This window comes from Diabrotica undecimpunctata, chromosome 5 (assembly GCF_040954645.1).
Source record: "Diabrotica undecimpunctata isolate CICGRU chromosome 5, icDiaUnde3, whole genome shotgun sequence".
In the NCBI taxonomy this organism is placed as follows: Eukaryota; Metazoa; Arthropoda; class Insecta; order Coleoptera; family Chrysomelidae; genus Diabrotica; species Diabrotica undecimpunctata.
Window position 1 is genome coordinate 3,715,929 of NC_092807.1, and position 27,122 is coordinate 3,743,050.

Below are 27,122 nucleotides of genomic sequence, written 5' to 3' on the forward strand. Positions count from 1 at the left end.
TACCGATATTACACTGCAGTGTCGTATGTACCAAAAAAATCAAAAAATGTATTTCTTTTGTCATCTGACAAAGGTAGGAGTAGACGTTGTTGACTGAAAAATATCTTCCTATAATGTTGTTAGAAACACTAAACGTTGGTCTATGGTAGTATTCTATGACCTCATGAATGTTGCTGCCGTCAATGCTTTCGAAATACATATACAAACGAAACAATCCAGAAGGAGAATTAAAAAATTGCAGAGGATTATTTATGAAAGATCTAGGAATAAATATGACAAAAGAAAATATGGGAAGGAAGAAGCTTCGAACCTTCATTTGTAGCGTTTTAAATTTGGTGGAATATTTTCGTTTTTCTGTTTGCAAATGAATTTTAAAACGATCAATATATTATGGCATTTTAAGTTGAGATTCTAAATATCAAGTTTTGGTATTCAGCTGTTTTTGTCTTTCGTCGTTAAAACGCAATAAACTGGAATATTTAAAAGTAGTTTCGAGTCCCCTAATATAATATTGCAAGTCAGGTATACGGTTTTTCTAAGACGTATTAACTGAGAATATTTTTTTTGTCTTTGTTTACATTAATATTCCCCTATTCTCTGTATGTATTGTGAGGTAAAAAATTTCCAGTTAACCAATTTAAAAGTAAATAATCAAGAAGTTTTTTTGTTGGTTCGTTGCTAAGAACGAGGTCAAAAAAGGGTAGATTGTTTGTTTTAAGTTTGTAGGCAAAAACTAGCTGTGAGACGTAAAGGGAAATTTATTTTGCGTTGAAATTTGTAAAATGTAAGGCATTGAGGAGCAGTGTTCCCAGATCTACTGAAAAATCAGTAGATCTACTGATTTAGAGTCTCGTCTACTGATCTACTGATTTCATCCTTAAATCTACTGAAAAATGATGAAGTTGAGTAAAATATATAAAAATTTAAATAAAAAAACTTTTGTGCAAAACTAGTTTCTGTTATGAATTAAATAAATCGTCCTATTTCTTTTTATGAATTAGCCGCCATCTAGCGCTAATATATGGCTGCTGCCGGCCCTTACAGGTTACAGATTTAATAGATTTGCATTGCTCCATGGCAGATGGCATTTTAGTTAGCTATTTTCTGTGTAATTTTATACTGGGATCTGTCAAAATGGAAAAATTTTCTTCATTATGGATAGCTTGTAGAGGAACAAATTCAAGGCAGGTTAAATTGAATAAAATAATAGTGTATTTTACGTCTAAGGGCTATTTTCTCTTGGCTTGATTTTGCAGAGTTTCTTGCCACTTGAAGATTGGCCGCTTTCTATTTCTTGTTTTACAGCATATACGCTGCGTTCTGTCTGTGCTCTGTGCAACATAAACATAATGCTGTGATTGCTTCTGCCAGAGCACCACTTTTTTTCATCGATTTTGCAAAATAATTAAAAACACTAAAATATCAATCATTTATTTTAACAAAACAGGTTAACTGAAAGTTTATATGTCAATTGTCAATGATAAAAACTGAATGCCACAATTGACATTGACAGTTCATTGAACATTGCACAGAACACACTTTGACACAGTTGCCTGTCTATAAACGTAAAAATATTTCCCCCACTGAATCTACTGATTTTTCGAGATGACACCTACTGATAATCAGAAAAATCATCTGGGAACACTGTTGAGGAGTCGACATTTAAGCCCCAAGCAGAGCAGACGTGCTACAATGGAGTGAAGCAAGAGATGCCAGAGTAGAAAGATTTTTTTTGTGTTATGTCTTAAGACCGGTTAAGGTGATAATACTCTGCAATATGGCAGTTTAGAACATAGTAATCACCATAAGATTTGTGAACCGGCACTGAAGAAATTTGGAAAATTATTATATAGGATGTCCCCGTTGTCAGCTTGCTTCCTCCACAGAAAATAATTCTACATCTCTTGATTGTTCGTCCCTGAGTATGGAAATGGTTTGCTTTGTCCCTGTTGGAGAATATGTCCAGATAGAGTCCCATAGATGTTAACAAGTTTTTTTTGAAAGTTAAGTGCTAAACAGTGAAATCAAGGTAACATTTAACATATTAATTTTAAAGTAAAGACAGACATTATTTTTGATAATTATTAATAATTGCTTTCGTTAAAATTTAAAAGGATTTTGTAATAATTAATAAATTGTAAATTTTATGGTTTAACTTAGTTGTCATTTTAATTGTTTTTTTTTAATTTAATGCTAACATATGACAGCTAGCTTCATTTGTTTCGATATTTATTTGTTTTGTTTATTTAAAAAAAAGGTTAACCTCTGTGCGGTAATATTTGTAAGTTTTTGTAGTATCTCCAACCCCTTTGTAAACGGAGTTTGTAAACGGACACATGTAAGTTTTTTTATTCTGTATTTGGCAACTATTTATATAGTATATTTTTTATGCCATTTATGTGTTGATAACTGTTTGTATGAGACAAAAATAAACGTTTTGATTTGTTTCTCTGATCCATTTTTGTTTTTATTTTAGAAAATCTCCTAACCTTTTTGTATGTCTATTTTTTAGGAAGGAAGAAACTTTCTTTCCTCCAGCAGGAAGTTTTCTCGAAGCGGCGCCCCTTTTAAATAGCTAGAGGTATTTCTTCTTGTCTTTTTTTGCCCATTTGTCCAGGAGATTTATGTAAGTAACCTTTTTATTTCATTCATTGTGTAGATACCCCAATCCGACCCATTTATTTCAACTTATCCACGACCCCAGCTCTCCAACAACCAACTGAGTGTCGTTCGCACTAGTAGCGTTTTTTTTGCTTGCCTTATCTTCGCCCCCAATTTTTCTACCCCCATGTTCTTACCCTATGGTAAGCAAAATATATTCGTTACACATTTAGCTCGAGTTGTACGACAATCAGCGTCGCACCAATCAAATCAAATACTCCTATGCCAGGCTCATTAGAAGGAACCACTGTAAAAGACAGAAAACGCGATATTTGTGCACATTTTGTCTGTCCTCGTTGTGTATGGAGAATATTATGTAACATGTGGCTCTGAGTGCAGAGAGAATAATTTAGGGTAAAATTCAAACTTTTGTATTTTGTGCAGAGAATTTTTCTAGTTTTTATTATAACCAAATTTATGTAAGTTAATATTTGTATTTTAATAAAACATATGTAGGAATTTTGGAAAAAATTTATTAATCAGTGCTAATAAAAGTTAAACAAAACAGAAAAACGTTTTAGATTAATTGCTCTATTTTTTGAAAAATAAAACAAAACGAAAATACAATGCCACAAGGTCATTAATTAAAAGACAGGCAAACCGACAAAATACTTAAAAACATTATGTGAATGTTATCTGAAATTTCTTCTCCGGAGAAGAACCGGAGTGACTGACATCATCGAGAAGAAAGCCAGACTAAAATGGAGATGGGCAGGACACATAGCCAGAATGACAGATGGGCGATGGACAAAGAGGTTATTGGAATGGAGGCCAAGGGAAGACAAGAGAAAAGTCGGTCGACCACCTACAAGATGGACTGACGATTTAAGAAGACTCAATGAAAACTGGATGAGAGCGGCGCAAGATAGACGGGGTTGGACACATGAGGAAGAGGCCTATGTTCAGCAGTGGACTCTTGAGGCTGGATGATCTGAAATTTGGGGGTCATTTAAATTTTGGTCCTGATAGACCCCAGCCGTCCACTGGTGAGATTGTCAGACCACCCGTCTACTGCCGGGTTGAGCTTTCTGATGACTCGTCATGTCCCTTGCAAAGTTATTTCGAATACGCCACAAAATTTTACACAATCAATAAAACGGGACAAAATGTAACGATTTTTTTTAACTTAACAAAAATAAATAAAAGCAATAACGTACTTTAAGTCTATATATTTTTTGTCTTAATGGCTATATGCAAAACTAAAAAGACGACCCTCGTAATTGCTGCCATTTACTACACAGAAAATTTAGATGTATTTAAAAAACATGCTCGGAAGTTCACTGTATACAAGAAGCCAAAATATATTTTACCATAATTTGAGTCAAGATTCGAACTATTTAGATTTTTACATTTAAACATACCTAATACAAAGACGTTGTACTTACTCTTTATGTTTACACAAAATATAGGTTGTAAGCTGTGGCAAAAATAATACAGAAATGCCTGATCTCAATCTCAAATCGACCTAAAATAATTGTTTTGTGTGTGTGAGTGTGTGGTAGAATTATCACGTCACAATTAAACTGCAGACGCAGTTAAAAATATTCAATGGCAGTTTCTTACTATAATTTATATCACGTGACAAATAAACATATCGATTTCAAAGCCATCTCAGACGTATTTATCTAACAAATATGTATAATATTCCTCGCTGAACTGACTAACAACTGCCTTTCTGATTCAACAACAAATTATAGCAACGGTTTTTCTAAGTAATACTGGTTGCCTATCTGACACGAACTTTGTCGGTGAAGGTGACTTTGACTAACATTATTGCTAATTCAACATCAAAAAAGTAAGTAGCATTAGCATTAATTAAATACAAAACGCAGAGGGAAATACAACTTTTTAATATCATTTAAAATATTATCGATAAATATCTATGTGATAGTGGTAATTTTGTGACGTGCGAAAATTGAGACGCTATATTTTTAACCGTTATGTCAATACCCAAGTACCTGATACGGGAGTCTATACCCGTGCTACCCAGGTACCCGGCATTGTTTCGGTAAACTCGCTTGTACATTCCGAAAATAACAGACAATTGGGACTTTTCTTTGTTTGCTATCAGTGTTTATTTAACTGTGCTTACAAGTTGTTAATATTTTTGTGACTATATGCGTGTTTTATGTTGTAATTACTTGTAATAATGGCAAGAAGAGAAGTGAGTGCTAGCGAATTTAGAAGGTAAGTTATTACTGTTTATTTTTACAATGTTTTATACATAGATCATTCAATTTTAGAATGACGTATGAAAAGCAACAGAAGTACTTGCAACAATTTATAGACGATATAGATGAGGAAGTAGACAAAAATATCGAAAACCAGGAATCAGATGAGGGCTATGTTTCGCAAAGCAAACCGGATGGAGATGAAGCTTCTGACGTAGAGGACGTTTTTACTGATATCAATAATAAGATTGAAATCGATACCGACGGCGACGATAGTAGTGATGAAGATTTTGACGATTTTCAAGAAAGTTCTTCCCAAAGTGATGTTCTGGTTGCAAAAGATAAAACGATTTGGCAACGAAAACCGTGTACTGCAAGTCGAACACTGAAACGTAACCTTTTGCGTGAAAAAACGGGCCCAGTATGTTCTACTAAAACTCTTTCGATTAGAGATACATTCAAATGTGTTTTCAGTGACGTAATGTGTGACATAATTATACGCGAAACCAATCGAAAAGCTAAAAAAAAGTTTAATCGAAAGTTTGTGAAAAGTATAATGTTGAAAACCCCGACAAACCTCGAAATGTTTGGAAGTTACTCACAACAGAAGAATTTGATGCATAGTTAGGTATTCTTATTACAGCAGGAGTACGGCATTCAAATTCAGAGCACTCGAAAGATTTATGGAAAACAGACTCTCATCCTTTGTACCGAGCAAGTATGGGCATAAATCGCTTTTGGAGCATCAGCAGATTCTTACGGTTTGACAATGACAAAACACGTGCAGAACGTTTGCAAAATGATAAAGCTGCAGCTATTACAGATATATTCCATCTTCTCAATGATAATTTACGTCGTAACTATGTACCGTCGGATTCTCTTACTGTGGATGAACAGTTATTTCCTTTTAGAGGTAGGACACGTTTCACGTAATATATACCAGCAAAACCTGCCAAGTATGGCATCAAGGTTTGGTGGGTTTGTGACGCCAATAATTCGTATCCACTTACTGAACAAATTTATACTGGAAAAAATTCGACTGGACGTGAAACTAATCAAGGTGAACGCGTAGTAAAAGATTTGTGTTACCGATACAAAAATTCTGGACGAAACATAACAATGGATAATTTTTTCACAACTCTTCCACTAGCCCGTCTCCTGCTGTCTTGGAATTTATCATTACTTGGTAATTTGAAAAGAAACAAACCATATATTCCACAAGAAATGCTGCCAGAGCGTGAGCCTGAATCGTCATTACACGGATTCAGTGCAGATCGTGTTACTATTTGTTCATATGTACCAAAAAAGAAAAAAAGCGTTATCTTGCTGTCAACAATGCATGACAATGGTAATGTAAGTGGCCCAAAAAATAAACCTGAAATATTTCAGTTCTATAAAACAACTAAAGGAGGCGTAGACAGCATGAACAAAATGGTTTCTCATTATTCCACTAAACGCAGAACTTTGCGTTGGCCAGTAGCCTTCTTTTACAATATCCTAGACGTAGCTTGCCTAGCAACCTATATAAATTATACAGAGAATAATCCACAGAGTTCTACTGAAACCAGTAAGCGTAGAATTTTTCTACAAGACTTAGGGAAACAACTAGTGATGCCTGCAATTTCTGCTAGATCTAAAGTACCAAATGTATACCGAAATTTTTCATCAAGGTCAGGAATTGAGTGTATGTTAGAAAAACCTCTACCTACAGATTCAAGTAATACTGCAGAGTCATTACCACTTCGAGATTCCACTGGACGCCTCAAAATTGTTGGAAACTGCTACATTTGTATGTCTTTAGCGAAAAAGCGGCTAAGAAAGACACGAAAATCATGTAATGTTTGTAATCGTCCACTATGTAACGGACACTCAGTAAATATAAGTAAGTGTGGACAATGTGTTTAAAATGTAACTTTTATTTACGTTTCCATATCACTTTTATTATAAAAAAAAACTAGACAGAGCTTCATAATTTACTAAACATTAGTGTTACCCGGGTGCCACGGGTGTGGAAGTAATGGTGTAAAAACTTCGACAGGTAATTTTAATATATTATATGTATTTTTTTTTTTGGTTTTTATTATAAATCTCTTCGTTCTAAATAATTTTAGAAATAACTAGAAGCTCGATTAAAAATATTTATACTATCGTCAATGATTCAGATAAAACAATTACCAAGGATACCCAGGTACCTGGGTATAGACACAAAGGTTAATGTATTAATTAGTAGGTAGGTACTATGGATTAACTTTAACGAAAGTACAAGCTGAATATAGCCGCAAATGTCAACCACGGAACAAAATATTTAAAAGAGAAATATAAGAAAGAATAAATATTTGTTTCTTTGGAGATTCATTGCAGTTAATTATTAGAAATTTTTTGGCAATTACCCTTTGGTAGATTAGCGGATGGATTTGGCAATCCTCAAACCACCAGATGTTTGCAATTAATCTCGAAGGAGACAAATATTTACTCGGAATATTATCTATTATCTAGTACTCTTCTTGATTCTAGGTTCAAAAATTGTTTCTGTTGCAGAAACAGCTAAAAGAATTCAACATGGAGTTCTTTTGATTTATATTTTTCTTTTGTTCTTCCAACTGGTACAGCTACATCCGAGACAATAAGAGAAATTTAAATACATTGATAAGACGAAATATCGTCAAGATCTAAAAATCCATTTAATGTTGACAACATTACAATCTATTTCAATTTCCTACGAATTCAGTTGAATTGCGCTGTCTAATTTTGTCATTTTGGTAGCACTGTTGACACCTGCTAGCGAGGTTGTCCCACTTCCGTTTATATTTAGGTACTCTAGAAATACTGGACTTTCTCTTGAATAAATAAACTACTCTACTACAAAAATCCCAAGAGAAGTCGGAAATTCAGGAGAAGTTTCGCAATGAAACCGGACTACACGTTGACATACCAAAAGCCAACTTTGGCAACACCAATGATGGCAGCACAAGCCACAGATTTTTTGAAAATCCCGAATTGGTTTCAGGCATTACAGGTATTAGCTTTTATATGATTTAGAGATTCAAGACGATTACTGTTTTTTTATAACATGACAAATATATGTTTGTTGTAAAAAATATATACTTTTCCTTTAATTTAATTTAACGTAGAACCAAAATTACACCAAATATAATTTTGGTCGCCTAAATCTTTGAAATCTATGTATGTGCGTCGTTAAGCACGTTGACTTTGCTGCAACCGACAAATAAAAATAAATAATATTATCAATGTCAAAATTGTACTTACTTGACAAGCGATGGTAAACTGTCTTTCGTGCGGTAATCCCTCTTCGTGTTCCATTTCATAGAATGGTGGTGGCCATCTGCGGGACATGCACATCTCTTGGAGCCAGCCGATAGGATTGCCCATCACTTTGTCATCGAACGATGTCACCACCTGATTGGTGCTGGATAGCAAAAAGTAATCAATGTGAATATTATTATAAAGTATGTCATACCTACGTATAAATCATCTATATAATTCTATTTGTTATTTTGAAGATATATATGAGCATTTGGGAAAAGTTAAAAATACCAAACGTTTGCATACATAATTGATACCAAATTATTATTATTCTAAGGTGACCCACAACCTAAAAATTTAATAGACATTGTAAACTTACATATCAGCAGCTCCGGGCGTTCCGTTGGTCTGATTGGCTTGTTCGGGCGTTACTTTTCCGATCAAGAGATCCAGCAAGTTCTTGGCGGCTGAGTGTTTGGCGTCTTTCTTCGATCTTCCGGTACCGGTGGCCACCAGATCGTTGTTAAGGAACACGCGGTAGCGGAAGATTGGCTCGTGGATGGCGCCCTCGATTTGGACCAGTTCGTATTTAGGAGTGATGCCTCGACGACTCAGCAACTCCTGGAGGACGCTGACGGGAGTCTTGCTGGGCATGGTGGCCATTTCTTGAGAGTAGAGCTGTAACAGGACGATGTAAAGAAGTTGTGTATCTTTGGGTCGGTCGATGGTAGCTCTACAAATTGAACTATCCACCAGTTGAACATTATTGAATAATTTATAAAAAAATGAAGGTGCAAAAGAAAAAATAGGATAAGAAACACAGAAGTTAGAAGAGAGTCATACTAATTAAACAGTGAAGTCAAACAGAAACTTGTGATGTCCTCTCGTGGGAGTCACTATCCGGGTAGCTTTTAGACAGTCAGAGACAGAGTTCAAAATAAAAATAAAACTTTATTGTCTTCCTTAAATTAAATTGACAAAAATCTTATGTACATATTTACAATTTGGTTTAGTCTTCTCAGTACCTGGCCTATTTATTCAAATTAAGTTTGACCTTGTCATATGAAATTAGTCTTATCGGCAAGCGAGTGTGTATTTGAAATTTTACGGGAACGTTGTATCGATTTAATAACAACGGACGATAGGTACAAAGAAAGGAAAGGAACTCAACACGTCCCTTAAGTGATTCGGGTTAATAGGACACTCCTCGACAGTCTCAACACGACTGCTTCAGAGTACGGGTAGTGAAGAGCTCAACACGCTCTTCGGGTAACGGCGGTATGGAACGGAACAACTTGTGAACTCAACACGTCCACAAGCCGGGGTAGGGAAGAAGAGAACCTTCAGTCAACACCTGTCGATTCTCTCTCTATGAGGAAATGTTGCGGTTTATATAGCGGAGCTTGGTAATTAGTTTTGCCCTTTCTACTGTCGATACATTCCTACTTCATGGGTTGGTTCGCGCTCACGCTGGTTTAACGGTGATGGCTTGGACTCATCGTTACAAACTGCAAGAATATAAAATGATAAACTGGGATACTAGATAACCGGAAGTAACATGTCTGTCAAAATATTTTCTTTAAGTTTCATAACTTTAATAAAACTTTCATAAATATCGGGTACTTAGTTTCCGATATATAGTGTAAGTTCGTCGTAAAACACCCTGTATGTTGCTAGGACCTTATAGCATTATTGTACTTACGACTCACAATATAACAATTTTGGACATCATGACCAAAAAAAATGATACACAAATAACGTACGAAAACTTAAGGGCAAAAGTTGTAAAGGAAAAACAATTCCAGTCTCCAATAAGTAACAACAGTCTCCAAGGACAGTCGAATGATAATGGCAATAGGTTCATAAATCTAACAAGATCATTTAACATAGCAAGTCATAGCCAGTACTTCAGATAATAATTATACACAAGGCGGACAAGACATACTTGGAAATCACTCTCTTGAGATTCAAGACACCAATGAAACATAAGTATGTATCATGAAAGTAGGGTGATAGTTAAAACTTATATCAAAAAAGAAAAAACACGGAACACAAAAAAAATACGGAGAATGACCAGAGGACAAAGAAAAGAGATGAACGAACTAATAAAAACGAAACACATTAAGAAGGAAACATGGGTATACTACTTTCGATTCCTATTTGCTAAAGCTGACGATAATGAACCACCAACATCAGAGGTGACAACAAACGAAGAAATAAATATTGAGGAGGAAGAGGTCAAGGAAGCATTAAGGAAATTAAAAAATAGAAAATCACCAAAAAAGGTCAGAATACCGAACGAACTCGGGAAGTACGGAGGACCAGATCTGACCAAACAACTATTAAAACCAAATTAATCCAAAAACTACCAGAACAAAACAGAATTCCTCAAGAATGGAGATCAAGCATCCTAATACATCTCTTCAAAAAGGGAGACAAATCGGACTCGGATATTACAGAGGAATCAATTTATTAAACACAATACTAAAATTAACAACCAAAGTGATAACACTAGCAGAAGAACAACAAGGGAAATCAATGACCGACGCTATATTTATAATGAGGCAAGTGCAAGAGCAAGAGAAATCATTAGAATACAAAAAACCGGCATATCTATGTTTCGTGGAGCTTAAGAAGGCATTTATCCGGGTCAAATTAAAAGACGTTATCCATTTGTTGTACGCAAGAGAGATGCATCTAGGAATAATCAAAACGATCGAAAATATCTAGCAAAACAACACAATAAAAGCAAAAGTAGAAGAACTAACCGACCATATTGAAGCTGGCAATGGGATAAGACAAAGAGATTCCCTGGATCCCCTATTGTTCAACCTGATTCTGGATGAAATAAAAAAGCAAGAAATAAAAAAGGATACCAAATGGGAGAAAAACAATTTAAAATAATCTGCTATGCAGACGACGCAATACTACTCTTTTAAAATGAAGACAATTTACAACGTATGCTGCACCAATGTAATATAACCGCCACAAAATCCAACATGTTAATTTCCCAAAAAAAGACAAAATGGATGGTTACTACAGCAAATTTATTAAGATGCAAACATAGCTACGGAAAGCTCGAAACTGAAGTGGAAGATCAAGTGAATACAGCAAAAAGAGCCGCAGGCTGCCTGAAAGAAACAATATGGAGAAATAAAAATATCGGGAAAGAAACGAAAGGCAGAATTTAAAGAACAGTCATCAGACCAATAATGACATACGCGTCAGAAACACGACAAATGACACAGAAAGGACAAAAATTATGTTAGAAGCAGCAGAGATTAAAATACTTTGGCACATTGAAAAATAGACAGTAATGTCTACTTTTCTACATAAAAAGAAGAAAAAATAAAAAGGATACAATATAGAAAGACGAAAAAAAAAAAAATGAAGAAAATAAAGGACACACAAACAATGGATTAGAAAACAGAAATGAGAAATCACCTCAAATTTACAAAAATATTAACACCTTTGTGAGTCGCCGCTGTCTGTCATACAAAGTAAAAAGAATACTGTGCGAAAGTTTAGTATTATCAAAATTTAACTATGGAGATGTTGATGTTGTGTATGGGCCTTGTATTAGTTCAGATGACAGGAGAAGAATTCAGGTGGTTCAAAATTCGTGTCTTCGTCTGATCTGTGGTGTAAGAAGACACCAGTCTATTTCTCACAAATTATGTAAAATGGTTGAGCACGGAAAGGAGAAGATGTCTACATGCTGCTTGTCTTTTCCACAAAATTATCAAAAACTCTCTACCAGCATATCTTTTTAAAAAAATTATATACAGAACTGACATATAGTGTATTTTTATGTATGAGAGAGTAATAAAACAATAAATTATGTATGCAAATCCCTAAACTGTTGATACGGGTGACTCAATGAAAAACAGATATTTGTCAACAAGTTTACAGAAGTATATAGGAAAACAATTTTAAATTGAGTATGACCACCAGGTATAAAGGTTGGAGCAGAATAGAATACAATAGTTGTGAGGGTTACTAATCCCTAAATAAGGTTGCCAGTGCCGGAGTGATGGAGGTCAACAGGTACTAATGAATTTGCAAGAAATGTAAGATGTTTATTTTATTGGTTATATATAACCAATAAAAGTTTAATAACTACCTACCTATTTGCAAAATAAAGTTTAATTCTTTAGATAAAATAAAACGTTTTATTTTATCTATTTGCAAAATAAAGTTTAATTCTTTGCCTATTTGCAAAATAAAGTTTAATTCTTTAGATAAAATAAAACGTTTTATTTTATCTGAAATGAGTACATTCCACGAAGTAAGGGTTTCAACAATCAAACATTTAATTCTTTAATTCCAGGAATCTACGACAGTAATTGACTAGATAATTACCTTCTAAACTTATTCCACAGAAAATGTGATAGTGGGTTTTTCCATTTTGTATATAGGAAGGTCCAAGTGGCGTATTCAAAATTCTTAACAGTTCACTAAAAGTAGGTACTTCAGTTGCAAGGTGCAGTTTATTGTGTATATTAGTGTTATGGAAAATTTGGAAGTGCCGTGTAAACGCCGAAAAATTGGTCCTCTAACAGTTAATGAAAAAACATTAATATTTAATTGTTTTAAATCATTTACAGACAAACGTTTATGTGAAAGTGTTGATGAGACCGTTGAGTTAGTTAGCAGTACACTTGGTGTTGGGAAATCTTCGATTTACAGAGTTATTAAAGAAGAGAAATGTGGTAGTTTTCAAATGCCACGTAATGCTCCAGGGAAACCAAAATTTCAAATAGAATATCATTTTAAAGAAGGACTTCGACGGAAAGTGCATGAATTCTTCTTTAGACAAGAATTTCCAACATTGGATAAAGTTCTTGTCTCAGTTCGAGATGATAAGGATTACCCAGAAATGAGTCGAAGTACGTTATGGAAACTTTTAAAAGAAATAGGCTTCCGCTGGAAAAAGAATCCCAGAAAGTCTATTTTATTAGAAAGAAGCGATATTGTCATATGGAGAAGACATTTTCTAAGAACCATAAAGGAAATGAGAAACCAAAAAAGAAAAATATTTTATCTTGATGAAACATGGATCAACGAGGGTCATACACCAAATAAATTTTGGCAGGATGAAACTGTTACAAGTCAAAGGCACGCTTTTGTAAATAACTTATCTACTGGTTTAAACCCACCATCAGGAAAGGGACGCAGGCTGATAATAGTACACATTGGCAGTTCAGACGGTTTTGTTGAAGGTGGTTTATTAACTTTTGAATCAACTCGTACCGGAGACTACCATGAAGACATGAACGCTGATGTCTTTCAAGAATGGTTCGAACAAATGATAGATCTTCTTCCTAAGAACTGTGTAATAGTAATGGATAATGCAAGTTATCACTCCAGACATATAGAAGGACTGCCCACAACCAAGTGGTTAAAAAAAGACTTGCAGAATTGGCTGAGTTCAAAAAATATTACGTACCATCCCGGATCTATAAGAAAGGAACTTTATTCGTTGTGTGCCCTTCATAAAGAAAAATTTAAAAAATACGAAATTGATGAAATTGCCAAAAATCGTGGAATGACAGTACTTAGATCCCCACCATATCATTGTGAATTAAACCCGATTGAACTGGTATGGGCACAGATAAAGAGTGAAGTTTCAAGAAAAAATACCACTTTTAAAATTCATGATGTTAAACAGTTGTTTTTGGAGGCCGTAAATACCTAATGTAAAACCTGAAAACTGGGAAAAGGCAGTAAATCACACTATTAAAGAAGAGGAAAAAATGTGGAAGCTGGACAATATTACTGATAAAATGATCGAGCCAGTTATTATAAATCTTGGTTCTGAAAGTTCATCTTCTGAATCTGATTTGGATTTGTAACAAGTAGCTGTAAGTTTTATATTAATATTTTTATTCATCTATTTAACATACCTTAGACGGTTTTAAAAACTCTTTTTCTCTTTTGTAATTTTTAAAAATTAAAAAAAATGTGAATTTTTTAAAACCCTTTTTAATGTAGGCCAGTCAGTTCTAATATAGTGTGTGATAAAAGAGGTCACTTTTGTTTACATACACATAACACTTTATAACACTGAAATAATTCATTTATTTTTTACAATTATTCAAAGTAATTTTTTAATTAATCTTGAGCACGCCCATGGAGTGGTCGGAGGTACCAGTTAAAATTATGCTAATTACTCTCTCGTTCATAAAAATAAACTATAGATAATGTCAATACAAGATACAAAAATACAATTACAGCTCCGCCACATCGTACAGAACAATTCAAAAATTCATTTACATATCAAATATCAAAAGTATATAATGGATTAGCTAAAGAATTAAAATTAAAATCGATTATATCTTTTAAGAAATCTTCGGCATTTTTTCTTTCTTATTGTATTTTATGCATATATAATTTATATATTTTGTGTATTGTATGAATTTGAAGGAAAAATAAAGACCTTTAGTATTATTATTATTATTAAATCAGATTGTCATCATAACGGAATAAAGATAAATTGAACGGACATAGAACAAATACATTTATTCAAATATTGAGCAGTTTATAACACAACAGGAAAAAAATAGAATATAAGCGGTTACAATGAAATATATGACATGTTTCATAAATATACCAAGTGTCAAAAAATAACACAAGTTATATAAAGAAGACAACTTGATGTAAGAGGGAAAAAGTAACAATATAATTTATTTAAAACTTACCAATTTAGCTTCTTCGCTCAATGATAACCTCTCCGTCGGCAGATTTCCGTGAAGTGGCCCGTGCCCCTTGCGGTTACCTCTTCTGTTGGGATGGGGGCCACCCCCACCGCCGGATGGGGGTTGAATCGGTCCGGCCGAATGCATCATGGTCATGCTTTGGGACTCCATTTTTGAGTTTCTAGATGAAAAACGGGAAATATAAATAAAATTCTCGCAGAACATCAATATTTTGATAATTTATTTAAGAAATACTATGTTTAAGTAACCTTGATATTTTTTTCTTTTAATAATGAGTACAAGCAATTCTTAGTATAGATAATATTAATTTGTCTGGTCAGTGACGTTCTGAAAACGACATTATTCTACAGGGTGTGTCGGGAAGAAGGCATCGATCTCTTGGAGGATATTGTACACGTCAAAATAATTATCTTGTTATTTAATTTTCAATTATTTTCGAATTATAATAATAATAACAACAAAATTTACTTGTAGGTGTTTTTATAATAAATTTTATTACAAAATTTAGTGTCCTTAAAATGCATTGCTCCTATTTTGTTAAATTAATAATTGTTTTCGTTTTAAAATCTTAAATGAAATAAAGAAAAAAATCGGTTGCCTGTAAAGTCGGTTTTACGGGCGAAGATTTTACGTGACAACGTCTTTTTCTCGGTAGAATATTTATTGATATGAATATTATTAAATTGCACAATAGGAACAAGGAATTGAATGAAAATAAGAATTGCACAAATTTTAACTATAGAAATATATTTTGTTTACTAAAACATTGTACATGTAAACTTAAACTTAACTAATTTCTATTTGAGTGATTTTGTTGAGGATAGGACGATGATAGGAGAAATAGCATCGCACCAGCGGACCGATCATGTTTGAGTGGGAGAGAGACGCAAGGCATTCGCCGGTCCGGCGGGCCTCTCTCTCGTTCGGTGACTCATCGTAACAGACGTGAGCGGGCGTTACACTTTTTCATGAGTGACTCCGAGCCACAACCTAATTTTTTAAGACGTTGTCACGTCAATAACGTAGTTTTACAAAAACGCGGCGAAGGTGCTCATAAAAGGAATTCAGATACAAAGTATTCTTATTTGGTATGAGTTTTCAAAAACTCCCGATATCACATTTTTCATCACAACGATTGAATGATTATAATTAAGGTTTTTAAACCTCAACAGAAACGTGCAGTCTGTGAGGATGATTGAATTTAAAATATCTCAGAAACTTTAATAACGGATACGCTCCCTGCGGCTAGTTATAAAAGTAGTATGGTTTCTGGTACGGCTGTTTCATGCCCGTGCTGATCAACACGGTTGCCGCAGTCAGTCGATGAAGTACTATGGCGTATAAATACGGTTCACGCAGTGTATAAATACAGTCTATTCAGGACTGTATTTACAATTTAGTAGAAGTAACAAGTAACTATAAATTTGTTGCCGTTAGATTTTTGAAAAATAAAAAAAATTAAATATACTGAAAAATTATCATTATTTTATTTATTATTAGTAATTGTAGCAACAAGGTAAAAAACTACAAACAAATGGTACACAAAACATTCAAATGCCAAATATAAATAAAAGTTTTGACTACATTAAAAGGAAAATTTAAAATTTGTTATACAATGGTATTTTTCAAAACATGGCGTAATGCATAGAGGCACATTACAGACTATGCATTTTTTTAGGTCTTTATCGAAGATTTTAATGTCAGTATTAGACCCAGTATAAATGATAAAGTCCAAATTGTAGCTTGTCTCACAGTCACATAAAACGTGGAATTTAATTCCAAATTTGTGCGTTTTAGAGGGTATATACTGTGTAGCCAGGCTGTGTAATGCTAGCCTGGATATGGAAATCTACGAAAAACGGTCTTTAAATGGTCTATAACGATTCGCAGCTTAAAAAGGGAGTCTTCTGTGGCAACGTTATTGTTATGTGAAAAACGTAACAACGACAATGTAAGGAACGACAAAGCTAGAAAACAATACTCTTCATCCACATCAGTGTCTTTCCAATTTGTTGCGACACGAATTGTTCCACAACGAATTTGTAAAAATTGTTAATTTCAACAACCATTGCTTTCATAAAAGTCAAAGCAAAAAATGTTTTGAAACTACTTAAAACACTTGGACTACTTTTTAAATTTTCATTCAAACACTATGATGTATTTTCATTAAAATTATGAACTGTTGGTTGTAGATCTCCCTTTTCCCATTTATATAACGGAATCTTTTCACATTTACGACGTTTAGCTTGTTGAAGAGAAGTAGATTTCAAAGTTAAAGCACTATTTTTATTAACCTGTGTTGATAATGGTAGAGTCTCTTCATTATCATTTTCTTCTCCAGATTCATCACTTTCTGCATCAGATTCTTCAAGAACACACTCATTCTCACTGTTACTTTCCATTAAAATTTCATATAGTTCACTTTCGCTAAGATATTTGCGTATACGAGCCATTTCACATAGCAATTGCTTTTATTAGTCAAGAATGTATAAGAAATCTAAATTTAAGAAGCACCCACTTATTTTTGTAAAAAAAATACACTACTAGTACAGAAATGTAACTCCCTTCTGTTCGCGTAATAATAAAACCAAAGAATATAGACCGAATAATCGATCTCAATATTAGCCTATCAGTTAACATCAGCAATCTGTTATCTTATTCTGACAAATCTATATATAATATTCTAATCAAGTTTATAAACGATTCTAAGATAAAAATTTAAACATCCTTATAACAATTTTCTGTGGCAAAAAGATTCTTTGTCTAATGTCATCTCTTTCTCCACACACACAAGTCTATAATCTATCTAGTATATCTTATATATTCTTTGATCTTACCATCAAGTTGCAAAAAACCACACACACAAGTCTATAATCTATCTAGTATATCTTATATATTCTTTGATCTTACCATCAAGTTGCAAAAAAAAGAGAATATCGTTTGAACTAAATTTAAACAAGCTTTTTGGCCATCGCTTCCGATTTGGCGACCGAAATATTTACCGTAGTTTATTGTACAACTTTTTCATTAATTCCGCGAAATATTTAAACAATTTTGGCGCCTTAAACTTATTCATATTTCTTAGTAAACGGCATACCTGTGTGGCAGATTTGTTTACCCACTTCACAACACCACCAGCTATCCACGACTGATTTCCTAGATCTTTCTTTTCATCAAAAGCCAGCTGTACTTTCAAAAAAGACCCTCCGACCGTTTACAGTGAAGTAGGGTTCATGTTTTCTAAGAAAAATAGCCGGGATTTATCGTGTAGGAAAGACGATTATAGGGGTTTTTAGAAGACAGGGAGGTACTTAGCAGTAAGGATACTTTTTCTTCAAATTCGAATAGTAGTTGAAACAAATAGGAACGACACAAAAAATTATTTGGCCCGATAATATAATAAGAAGCTTATTAAAAGATCTACACTTCTTTTTTTGTATGTACCTAATTAACAACTTACATTTTTCATTACTTTATGTAAATCGGTATCTTCTTCATTTCAGGGATTAGGCATTTCTTGCAAATTCCTGTAATTTCAAGTCTTATCATGAGTTTCATTCTTTAAGACTAAGCAGTCTCGACTTGCTGTAATAAACTATAGTTTAATCGGTCGGACAACTGTCGGTTGAGTTTACCGAAAGTACAAACTGAATATAGGCGCAAATGTCAAAAATATTTCGGTTTGGCATGTTTTTATAACGCATTATGTTGTATGCTTCAAATATAACGAGATAAAGCTTTTAAAAGTACATTTTGATTATATTATTTAATGAATTCTGTAATTTTTAATTTATATGAAGCAATAACGAGTAAATATTTGTCTCTTTCGAGATTAATTGCAAACATCTGTCGTAATCTAGCAACTGCTGATTTGACGATTGCCAAATCTATCCCCTAATCTATCAAAGGGTAATGGCTAAAAAAATTTCTAATAATTAACTGCAATTAATCTACAAAGAGACAAATATTTACTCATTGTTGTTTTATATAAATCAAAAATTGCAGAATTCATAACATAATATAAACAAAATGTACTTTTCTAAAACTTTATCTTTTTTTTTTTGAAGCATACAGCATCTACGTTATAAAAACATGTCAACACTTCTATACCGAAACTTTTTGTTCCATGTTTGACATTTGCGGCTATAATCAGCCTGCACTTTCGGTAAACTCAACCTAAATATCCATTCCATTCGAAAACCACATGAGTCATCGACTGATGTTGTTTCCACGCAGCTGAATGCGGATGTAAGGGCTGAAATATTTGCCAAATTCAGCAGCATGCTATGCATAATTGTGCAGTTACTTGAATGGAATTTCTTCTACTCGTATTGATGCTTTTAGTTTAAGATTATAAAGAAATCAGTTCTAACAAAAAGAAATTTCAGATAGATCAACATGTCAGAACTGCGTTACATTTAGCCAAAAAAGATAAAAAAGCCTAAATCTAGAGAAAAAAATCAAGCTTCGGCTTCTAAGTATGTTCGGGCAAGAAAGAAGGAAAAAAACATATATATATATATATATATATATATATATATATATATATATATATATATATATATATATATATATTTATATTTAGGGATTCTACAGTATTCACTGCCTTCCCTCGCTCAACCGTTTCCATCTCTCTCTGTTGTTCCATTCTCCATCGTTTAGGCCTCTCTTACTCATGGCGTCGTCTACTTCGTTCCTCCAGGATTTTCGGGGTCGTCCTCTATTCCTCCTTCCTATGGGGCTCCATTCGGTTATTCTCTTTATCCATCTGCTGTCGCTAGTTCTTCTTACATGTCCATACCACTTTAATCTTTTTTGTTCTATATATGTTAGTATGTCTGTTTCTATTGATGTTCTTTGCTTTATTTCGTCATTACTTCTCCTATCCATTCTTGTTACTCTGCAGCATCTTCGCAGGCATTCCATCTCTGTTGCTACTATCTTACTGCTGTTTTTCTTGTTTATGATCCAATTTTCAGCTCCATATGTCATAATACTTCGCACTAATGTTTTATAAATCTGTGTTTTTGTCTTCATATTTAGGTGTCTATCCCACCATACTGAGTTAAGTTGTCGGATTGCTGTTCTTGTTTGTCCTAATCTTTGTGTAATTTCTTCCTCTGTTGTTGCCTTTTTCGTGATTATAAACCCCAGGTATTTGAATTTATCCTTTCCTTTGATTGTTACGTTGTCATCAATCTGTAGATCTTCTATGTCTTCTTCACTTGTAGATAGGTACTCTGTTTTCGCGAGGTTAATATCTAGGCCAGCCTTGGTATATTCTTCTTGTAGTTTCTTCATCATGTAGCTGTTCGCATTTTCTTTTCCATGTAGTCAAGGTTTTTTCTAAGTATATTTTGAATAGGGTTGGAGATGTGGAACAACCCTGCAGGAGCCCTTTTGTTGTGGTGAAGTCTCCTATGATTCTTGTTCCCATTTTAATGGACACTTTATTTTCTTTATACAGGGCTTTTGTAGCTTCTATGAGCTCCGTCTGTATTTCTAATTTGTACATTGCCTCCCATAGTTCTGACCTTGGTACAGAGTCATACGCCTTTCTCAGGTCCACAAATGCCAAGTGTATATCTCTATTTTTTGCTTTTTTCTTTTCCAACAGTTGTTCCAGTGTGTATATGTGGTCTATGCATGATCTTCCTGCCGTGAAGCCTGCCTGATCCTCCTCGATTTTGCCTTTTATCGCTTGCTCTATCTTTTCTCGCAGTATCTTCCCATATAATCTTCCTATTGATGATATTACGCTTATTCCTCTGTAGTTTTAGCATCGTTTTCTATCTCCTTTCTTAAATATAGATGTCATATATGCCTCCGTCCATTCCTTTGGGAGCTGTTCTCCATTTATGGCTTTCTGAAATATCCATTGTATCATCCGGTGTAATTTTTTTGATCCGTATTTTATAAGCTCAGGTGAGATGCCTCCAGGTCCCGGTGCTTTCTTATTTTTGATTGCTTTTATGGCCGTTCTCATTTCCCTATCTGTAATTTCTATTTCGTGTTGTGGGAATCTGCTTCGTCTTCGCCTGTTTTCTTTTCCAATGAATTGTGGTCTTTGTTGTGTTAATAGTTCCTTGTAGTAGTCCTTCCATTCTTTGTCCTGTATATTTCCCAATTTAATTTTTTTCAATCCTCTCAGTACTTTCCATGACTCCGAAGTTCTTGTACCTCCTATATATGTTTCAATATTTAAGCAGATTCTTTCCCATTTTTCATTCTTTTGCTGTGTTATTTGTTTTTTCACTTCTCTATCTTTTTCTCTATATTCTTTATAAACTTCATCGTTTGTAGTCAGCCATTTTTTGTATAGTTGCTTTTTTTCTTCAATTATTCTTTTTGGTGGTTCATTTATTTCATAATAGTGCTGTTTATTTGTTATATGTTCTTTTTCCCCAAGGGCTTCGAATACTGCTTGCTTTATACTCGCCTTTATATGCTCGTATATTTCTTCGATGTTGCCGTATCTAAATTCTATTAATTTTTGGTCTAGACGTTGTTGGTATAGTTCTGTTATTGATTGTTCTTGGAGTAGTTCTATATTGTATTGTTTTTCTCTTATAGTGTTCAACCGTTCTTCTGTGGAGGGGATCTTGTTATGTTTCCAATTAATGCCCATTTTTGCTGTCAGTAGTCTATGGTCCGTTCCACATTCTGCTCCTCTTTTGACTCGCACATCTTTGATCTTTATGTATATTTATGAATATTTTTATGTCTGAAGAATCCGTTGGTGATTTTTAGAATGTTTAGTTCGCATAATTCAATCAGACGTTCTCCGTTATCGTTTTGTTCATCCTCTCCAAATCTCCCCACTACTTTATCGTTTATATAAATATACCGGTTTCAAAATTATGCCTTTTGTAAACTCCCTGATATCAAACATAAAAAAGTATTCCTCAAATCTATAAGAATTCAACTTCATAAAGAAATGCTTCCAAATATTCCACTTCCACCAGAACCCTTTCGAACACGATGGGGTACATGGTTGTAAACAGCTTTTTTCTATTCAGACTATTTCATAGATTTAAAAAATATAATTGAAGCTTAAGAGCGTAGCCGCAAAATTTCGGGCCAATGCTTTTTAAATGCATTCTTTTTTTTTCCAATCCTGAGAAAACTAATAAATATTTTTGAAAAATTTAAACGCAGAATGAAAGAATACATTATTACCGAGGGCCGAAAGTCCCTGAAAACTTCTATAATGTTTATTTTAATAAGTTACAGGGGTAAAAAAAAAAGAGAAAATTTAGTGTGATTTTTAATTCCAAATTTAGTGATTATGATTACAGCGTTTTCCGATCTTCCATCAATATTGATATCATTAGCATAGGCAAGGATGTGCACTGATTTATTATATATTGTACCAATGGTTGTGATTTATGCCATACGTATGACTTTTTCCAGGGCCACATTAAACAGAATACAGGAGAGAGGGTCTCCTTGGCGCAGCCCGTTATTTGTTTTAAAAGGATCAGACAGTTTCCGCTGAATTCATACTCTACATTCAACTTTTTCAAGAGTTAGTTTTGCTAAATTTACCAACTGATTTTTTATTCCTAGCTCTTTCATTGCTTTGGACATTTCTCTTCTATTCACAGAGTCGTAGTCTATAAATATGTGAATTATAAATGATCCTCATTCAAAAAAACTTTTTGTTCTAAGGGACTTTTGGCCCTCGGTAATAATGTAATCTTTCATTCTGCGTTTAAATTTTTCAAAAATATTTGTTAGTTTTCTTAGTATTCGAAAAAAATGAATGCATTTAAAAAGCATTGGCCCGAAATTTTGCGCCGAAGCTCTTAACAGACGAAAGTTCCCAATCTCTGCTAGACGGTAAACAGATTTTTAAAAACAACGTTCTTCAGCAGCAACTTTCATTCACTAAATCAAATTTTAGCTTGCCTCAAAAAATATTACTCAATTCGAATAATTAAAGTTGTCCTTGGTAGAAAACATATCCTTATTAAAAGAAATTAGATCAGCTTCTCAAAATGTTACAGCTGACACTGGAAAAGATATTTTTCAAAAATTTGAAAGATCAATTTAAAAAACAATGGTTTTCAGAAACTTACTGAGGTAGCTGACGTTTTTGTTAATTTTTGCGAAGAAATAGATTTAGAACCAAAAATTTTTGTGAATTTAAAATATTCTCCCATTACATCTGTTTATGTGGACAGAAGTGTCTCAATTCATGACGCACCATTAATATTTGACAGTAAATAAGTGTTATTCATTTGTGACTTTATGAAAGAGAATGAGAGCTCAACATTTGTCGAAATAGTTCATACAAATTTTCTACAATTTAATCAACAACAAAGGATTGCATAGAATACTTTGATAGAAGCTGTGAACATTGGATGTGGTGGAATTTACTTCCTTGATGCTAGGGATGGACAGAAAAACAATAATTTTATTATTATTGGCAAGGATCATATCGTAGTAGCCGTAGCTTTGGTTTCATCTGGAATATCTGCAAGGAAGGCAGACAAATTGCAAATTTTGCCTTGAAATTACCAATAAACATACAAACTAATGCAACAACTAAAAAATAGAGCACTGACGAAGATTTTACAGGTATGCAATTAATCGTTTGGGAGATTGTAGAATGGGCCACAACAGGTCATTACAGGGACTGGACAGAACTGTAAAAGATATTCATAATAATCAAAAACACTTTTGGTGAAGCCATGATTCTATTTTTAGACTGTTCCTCATTTAATAATTACATATTCCCCAAGTAACTGCTATGGACGAACTAAAAGCATGCATAATATTGCTTAACATCATCCAATTTGTGGCGGCATGTAAAGATGCTCCAATTGACAAATAGGAGTCTCATGAAAGTGTTTTTGCAACAAGATCAAAGTGCAATTGTGTTTTCTATGCAGTTGTTAGATATCGGAAATGGTAAAGTCGCTATTGGCACCTCGACCAGATTCATTTCATTACCTAGAGATTTCTGTGACTTAACAGACTCGAAAGAGGAGCTTATTGAATATTGAAACATTAGTTAATTTTAAAGCGATATGAAGTTTAGCGGGTTAGCTAGTGAAATATAAAAAAAAATATATAAATATTTAATACTTTTTGGTATTTTTCGAATTAATCAAGAAAATTGTTGTAAAAAAAATAATTCAAAGAAAGTGCATACATTTTATTGTGAAAATAATATCATCCCTATTTTAAATAAACTTTTAGCAATCATTAATAGTGACTTGGGAAATATTTTACACAAACTACACCTTGCTTTGGAGAAGTACTGTAGAACATCTGTGCTTATAGTGAAAGAAAAAACAATTTGTTGGAGGAGGCGATCTTTAAGAGAAATTGGAAACACTGACGCTTTTTATCCCGTTAGAAGCGGAAGACCCAGTACAAGATTCTTTGATAACGTCGATGTATAGGGACGACTGGAGAGAAATTCTTGAGAAGGCTAGGACAGCAATAAGAACACCACCACCACATGTCTTTGAATTAGTTTGAGGGTCCCTGTCATGTCTATACACATTAAAGTCACTCAATCACAATTCAGTATCTAAGATTCTAGGTGTAAGCCATGTATCAATAATAATAATAACATCATAACTAGAGAGACTCACAGCATGTCTGAAATTCTGAAGTTTAGTTCACATACCGCCAACATTCTGAAAATATAAGCTCAATGATCGTTTTTTGAATTATTGGATTTACCGACAATGATTTTAGGTACCCCAATAAAGTACTTGATCTTCAAATCATTCTCACCCTGTGTTTATCTGAATTCTAACTCCTGATTAACGGCCTTCACTTTCTCACGCTGTAAAGGGGTAAGATCAGCTCAATGCGCAAATTAGAACTCATTAAAGATCTATGTTGTTTTAAACATGAGATAACTCTGAATCATTAAATGCCATTTTAAGAGGTCTTGGTTTATCTGTTAGTCGACCAAGGCGAAAAGCTTTAAAGGTGCTGTTCATTACACCTATTTTATTGAGAATTCCTTGGACCTCATTTGTATCGTGTTCAGTACGAATGTTAGATTCACTGGAATGGTTTTCAGGTACATTATATATAATAATATTTTTGGCTCTCCAGGTCCTGTCCTGTATCTCCTCAAAAACTGCATTGGCACCTTTGACATCTGCACAATTTTGAATGTTATCAGTTTGTCAGTTGTAGATTCTTTGATAATCCTAAGATCTTTTTTTAGATCATCATAGATGGTTTCAACACTTGTTTTTAAACTTTTCATCTCCACACATATCTTACCAATTTCCTCCTCTAATTCAATAATATTCTGGGTTCTAGCAGTTTTCACTTCACTTAAAGTGTTTTCAAGCGGACTGACACGATTGTTTAGGTTTAGGGCGTTCATAATCCCAGGTACACAATCCTTACACAAGTAAGGCATGAAGGTTTGTCTGCTGGATTAAAATTTCCCATTGGTAATGGTTGTCGTTTGGCTATTACTCATATTTGAGGAGATAAAGGGTGGTTTCAAACTTTATAAAAAAGGTTTTAAATCCAAATTATACTATTGACAAAGAGAACTCTTTGAATTAATTAAAAAACGCAAGATTGGTTACCTTGGGCACATATTGAGAGGAGCAAAATATGAAATACCACAGTTAATCCTACAAGGGAAGATCGAAGGTAGGAGAGGAGCCGGCCGCAAACAATTATCCTGGTTAAGGAATATTAAAGAATGGACAGGAATACACAATACAGGCGAGCTGTGTCACGCCGCCAAGAACAGAATTCTAGTAATGAGATAGTCGCCTACGCACTTTGGTGTATGGCATGTTAAGAAGATTGACAATTAATCCAAACCGTATTACCCTCGATACTTCTGTGCACATCGTTGAAAAATATTTTGGGATAATAAAGGAATGCGAAAAATGAAGACCCATATACACTAAACTATTGTTCACTCTGTAACTCTACTTTTAAGCTGTCTTTACAATACCAGAACATTTTATTTAAAGAACTGTATAATTATATTCCATACATTCTAAAATTGAAAGTTAAAAAATATTATCATCACCTCTGTTTGTTATTAACGATTTTAAGAAATGTTTTAGTGTAGGCGGGCTGCCGGCCTTTTGACAACATTGACATATCCTGGCGACTATAAACTAAATTGGATTGATTTTTGTTCTATGATTTTAAAATTAAGAAAGTACTGTTTAAAAACATTAGCTGATAGATAAGAAAAAAACGTGGTGTGGTGATGGCTTCTCTACTTCCCACCTAAATGTCATCAATGCATTGTGTTGCTTAGATAATTAACAAAATAAGCACTACGTTATAAATATTGTTTCGTAATTCATTGGAAATTATTTATATTTCAATAACACATAGGAAACATGTCAAAGTTTGCTGTTAAAGTAAAAATTTCACAAGAATTGATCAAGCCGGTAATCATGAAGTACTCAGCCATTAGAAAAACAAGAAATCATTCACAAATGATATTATTGAGCATATTAATTTCATTGTTACTTTTTATACAAAAGATAATACTTTTTTAATAAATGTTTCACTTACCAAAGAAAGTACACGATAATCAATTAGACCTGTCAAAGAATCTAACAACAAGCTTAATGGCGGATACAAAAAGTTCCGGTCTATATTCCAATAGTAATGTAATGGAGTTTATTCAGATAATCAGATGCCTTGTATTGCGCCTGCTTGCGTCTGACTTGAAGTTAGCCACACATAGTGAGGGAGTCGAGCATGGGCGGACCCATTTGATATTTATCTAGGGTTTTATTAATTCCCAATATTTTGTGTTATCTATAAATCAATGTGGGTTGGAATCCAAAAAATTAACGACAACGTGGCAAATGCAACAAGTATTAGGCTATTGAATGCAATCTATAAAATATACACACCACGAGCCTGCTTCAATTTCATCCCTCCCGCCCTAATTCTACTGTATGCATTTAAATTTATTTACTTCTTCTTCTTCTTCGTCTTTATAAGCAATTCTGCTTGTTTATTGGCTAATTAATACATCTATAGAAGGTTGTCACTCCATCTTTTGCGCGGTCTATACCTTCTTCTGCAATGGTGAAGGTGGTCTCTTGCTATTTTGACGACACGGGTCTCCTTCATTCTGCTTATGTGGTTATTCCATTCTTTTCTTTCTATTTTGTGCCCATTCATTTATATACTGTACGTTACATTTTCTTCTAATGTCTTCACTTCTCTTTCGATCTCTCAGAGTATTTCCTGTAATTCTTCTCAGTACTCTTATCTCTGCCGTTTCCAGTAGCCTTTGCGTTGTGGCTGTATCGGGTCTTGTTTCTGAGGCATGTCA

At 33.8% G+C, this 27,122-nt stretch overlaps 1 protein-coding gene across 1 annotated transcript in view; it reads right to left on the minus strand.

Moving 5' to 3' along the window:
• LOC140440937 (uncharacterized) overlaps positions 1 to 26,500 on the minus strand; it is a 68,484-nt gene extending 41,984 nt beyond the window's left edge. The window contains exons 1-4 of the mRNA XM_072531288.1: positions 26,348 to 26,500; positions 14,798 to 14,975; positions 8,476 to 8,774; positions 8,100 to 8,259 (exon numbers count right to left, since the gene is read on the minus strand). Coding sequence (XP_072387389.1) covers positions 8,100 to 8,259; positions 8,476 to 8,774; positions 14,798 to 14,965 — 627 coding nt within the window. The 5' untranslated portion in view covers positions 14,966 to 14,975; positions 26,348 to 26,500. The remainder of the gene's footprint in view (positions 1 to 8,099; positions 8,260 to 8,475; positions 8,775 to 14,797; positions 14,976 to 26,347) is intronic.
• Positions 26,501 to 27,122: the final 622 nt, after the last annotated feature.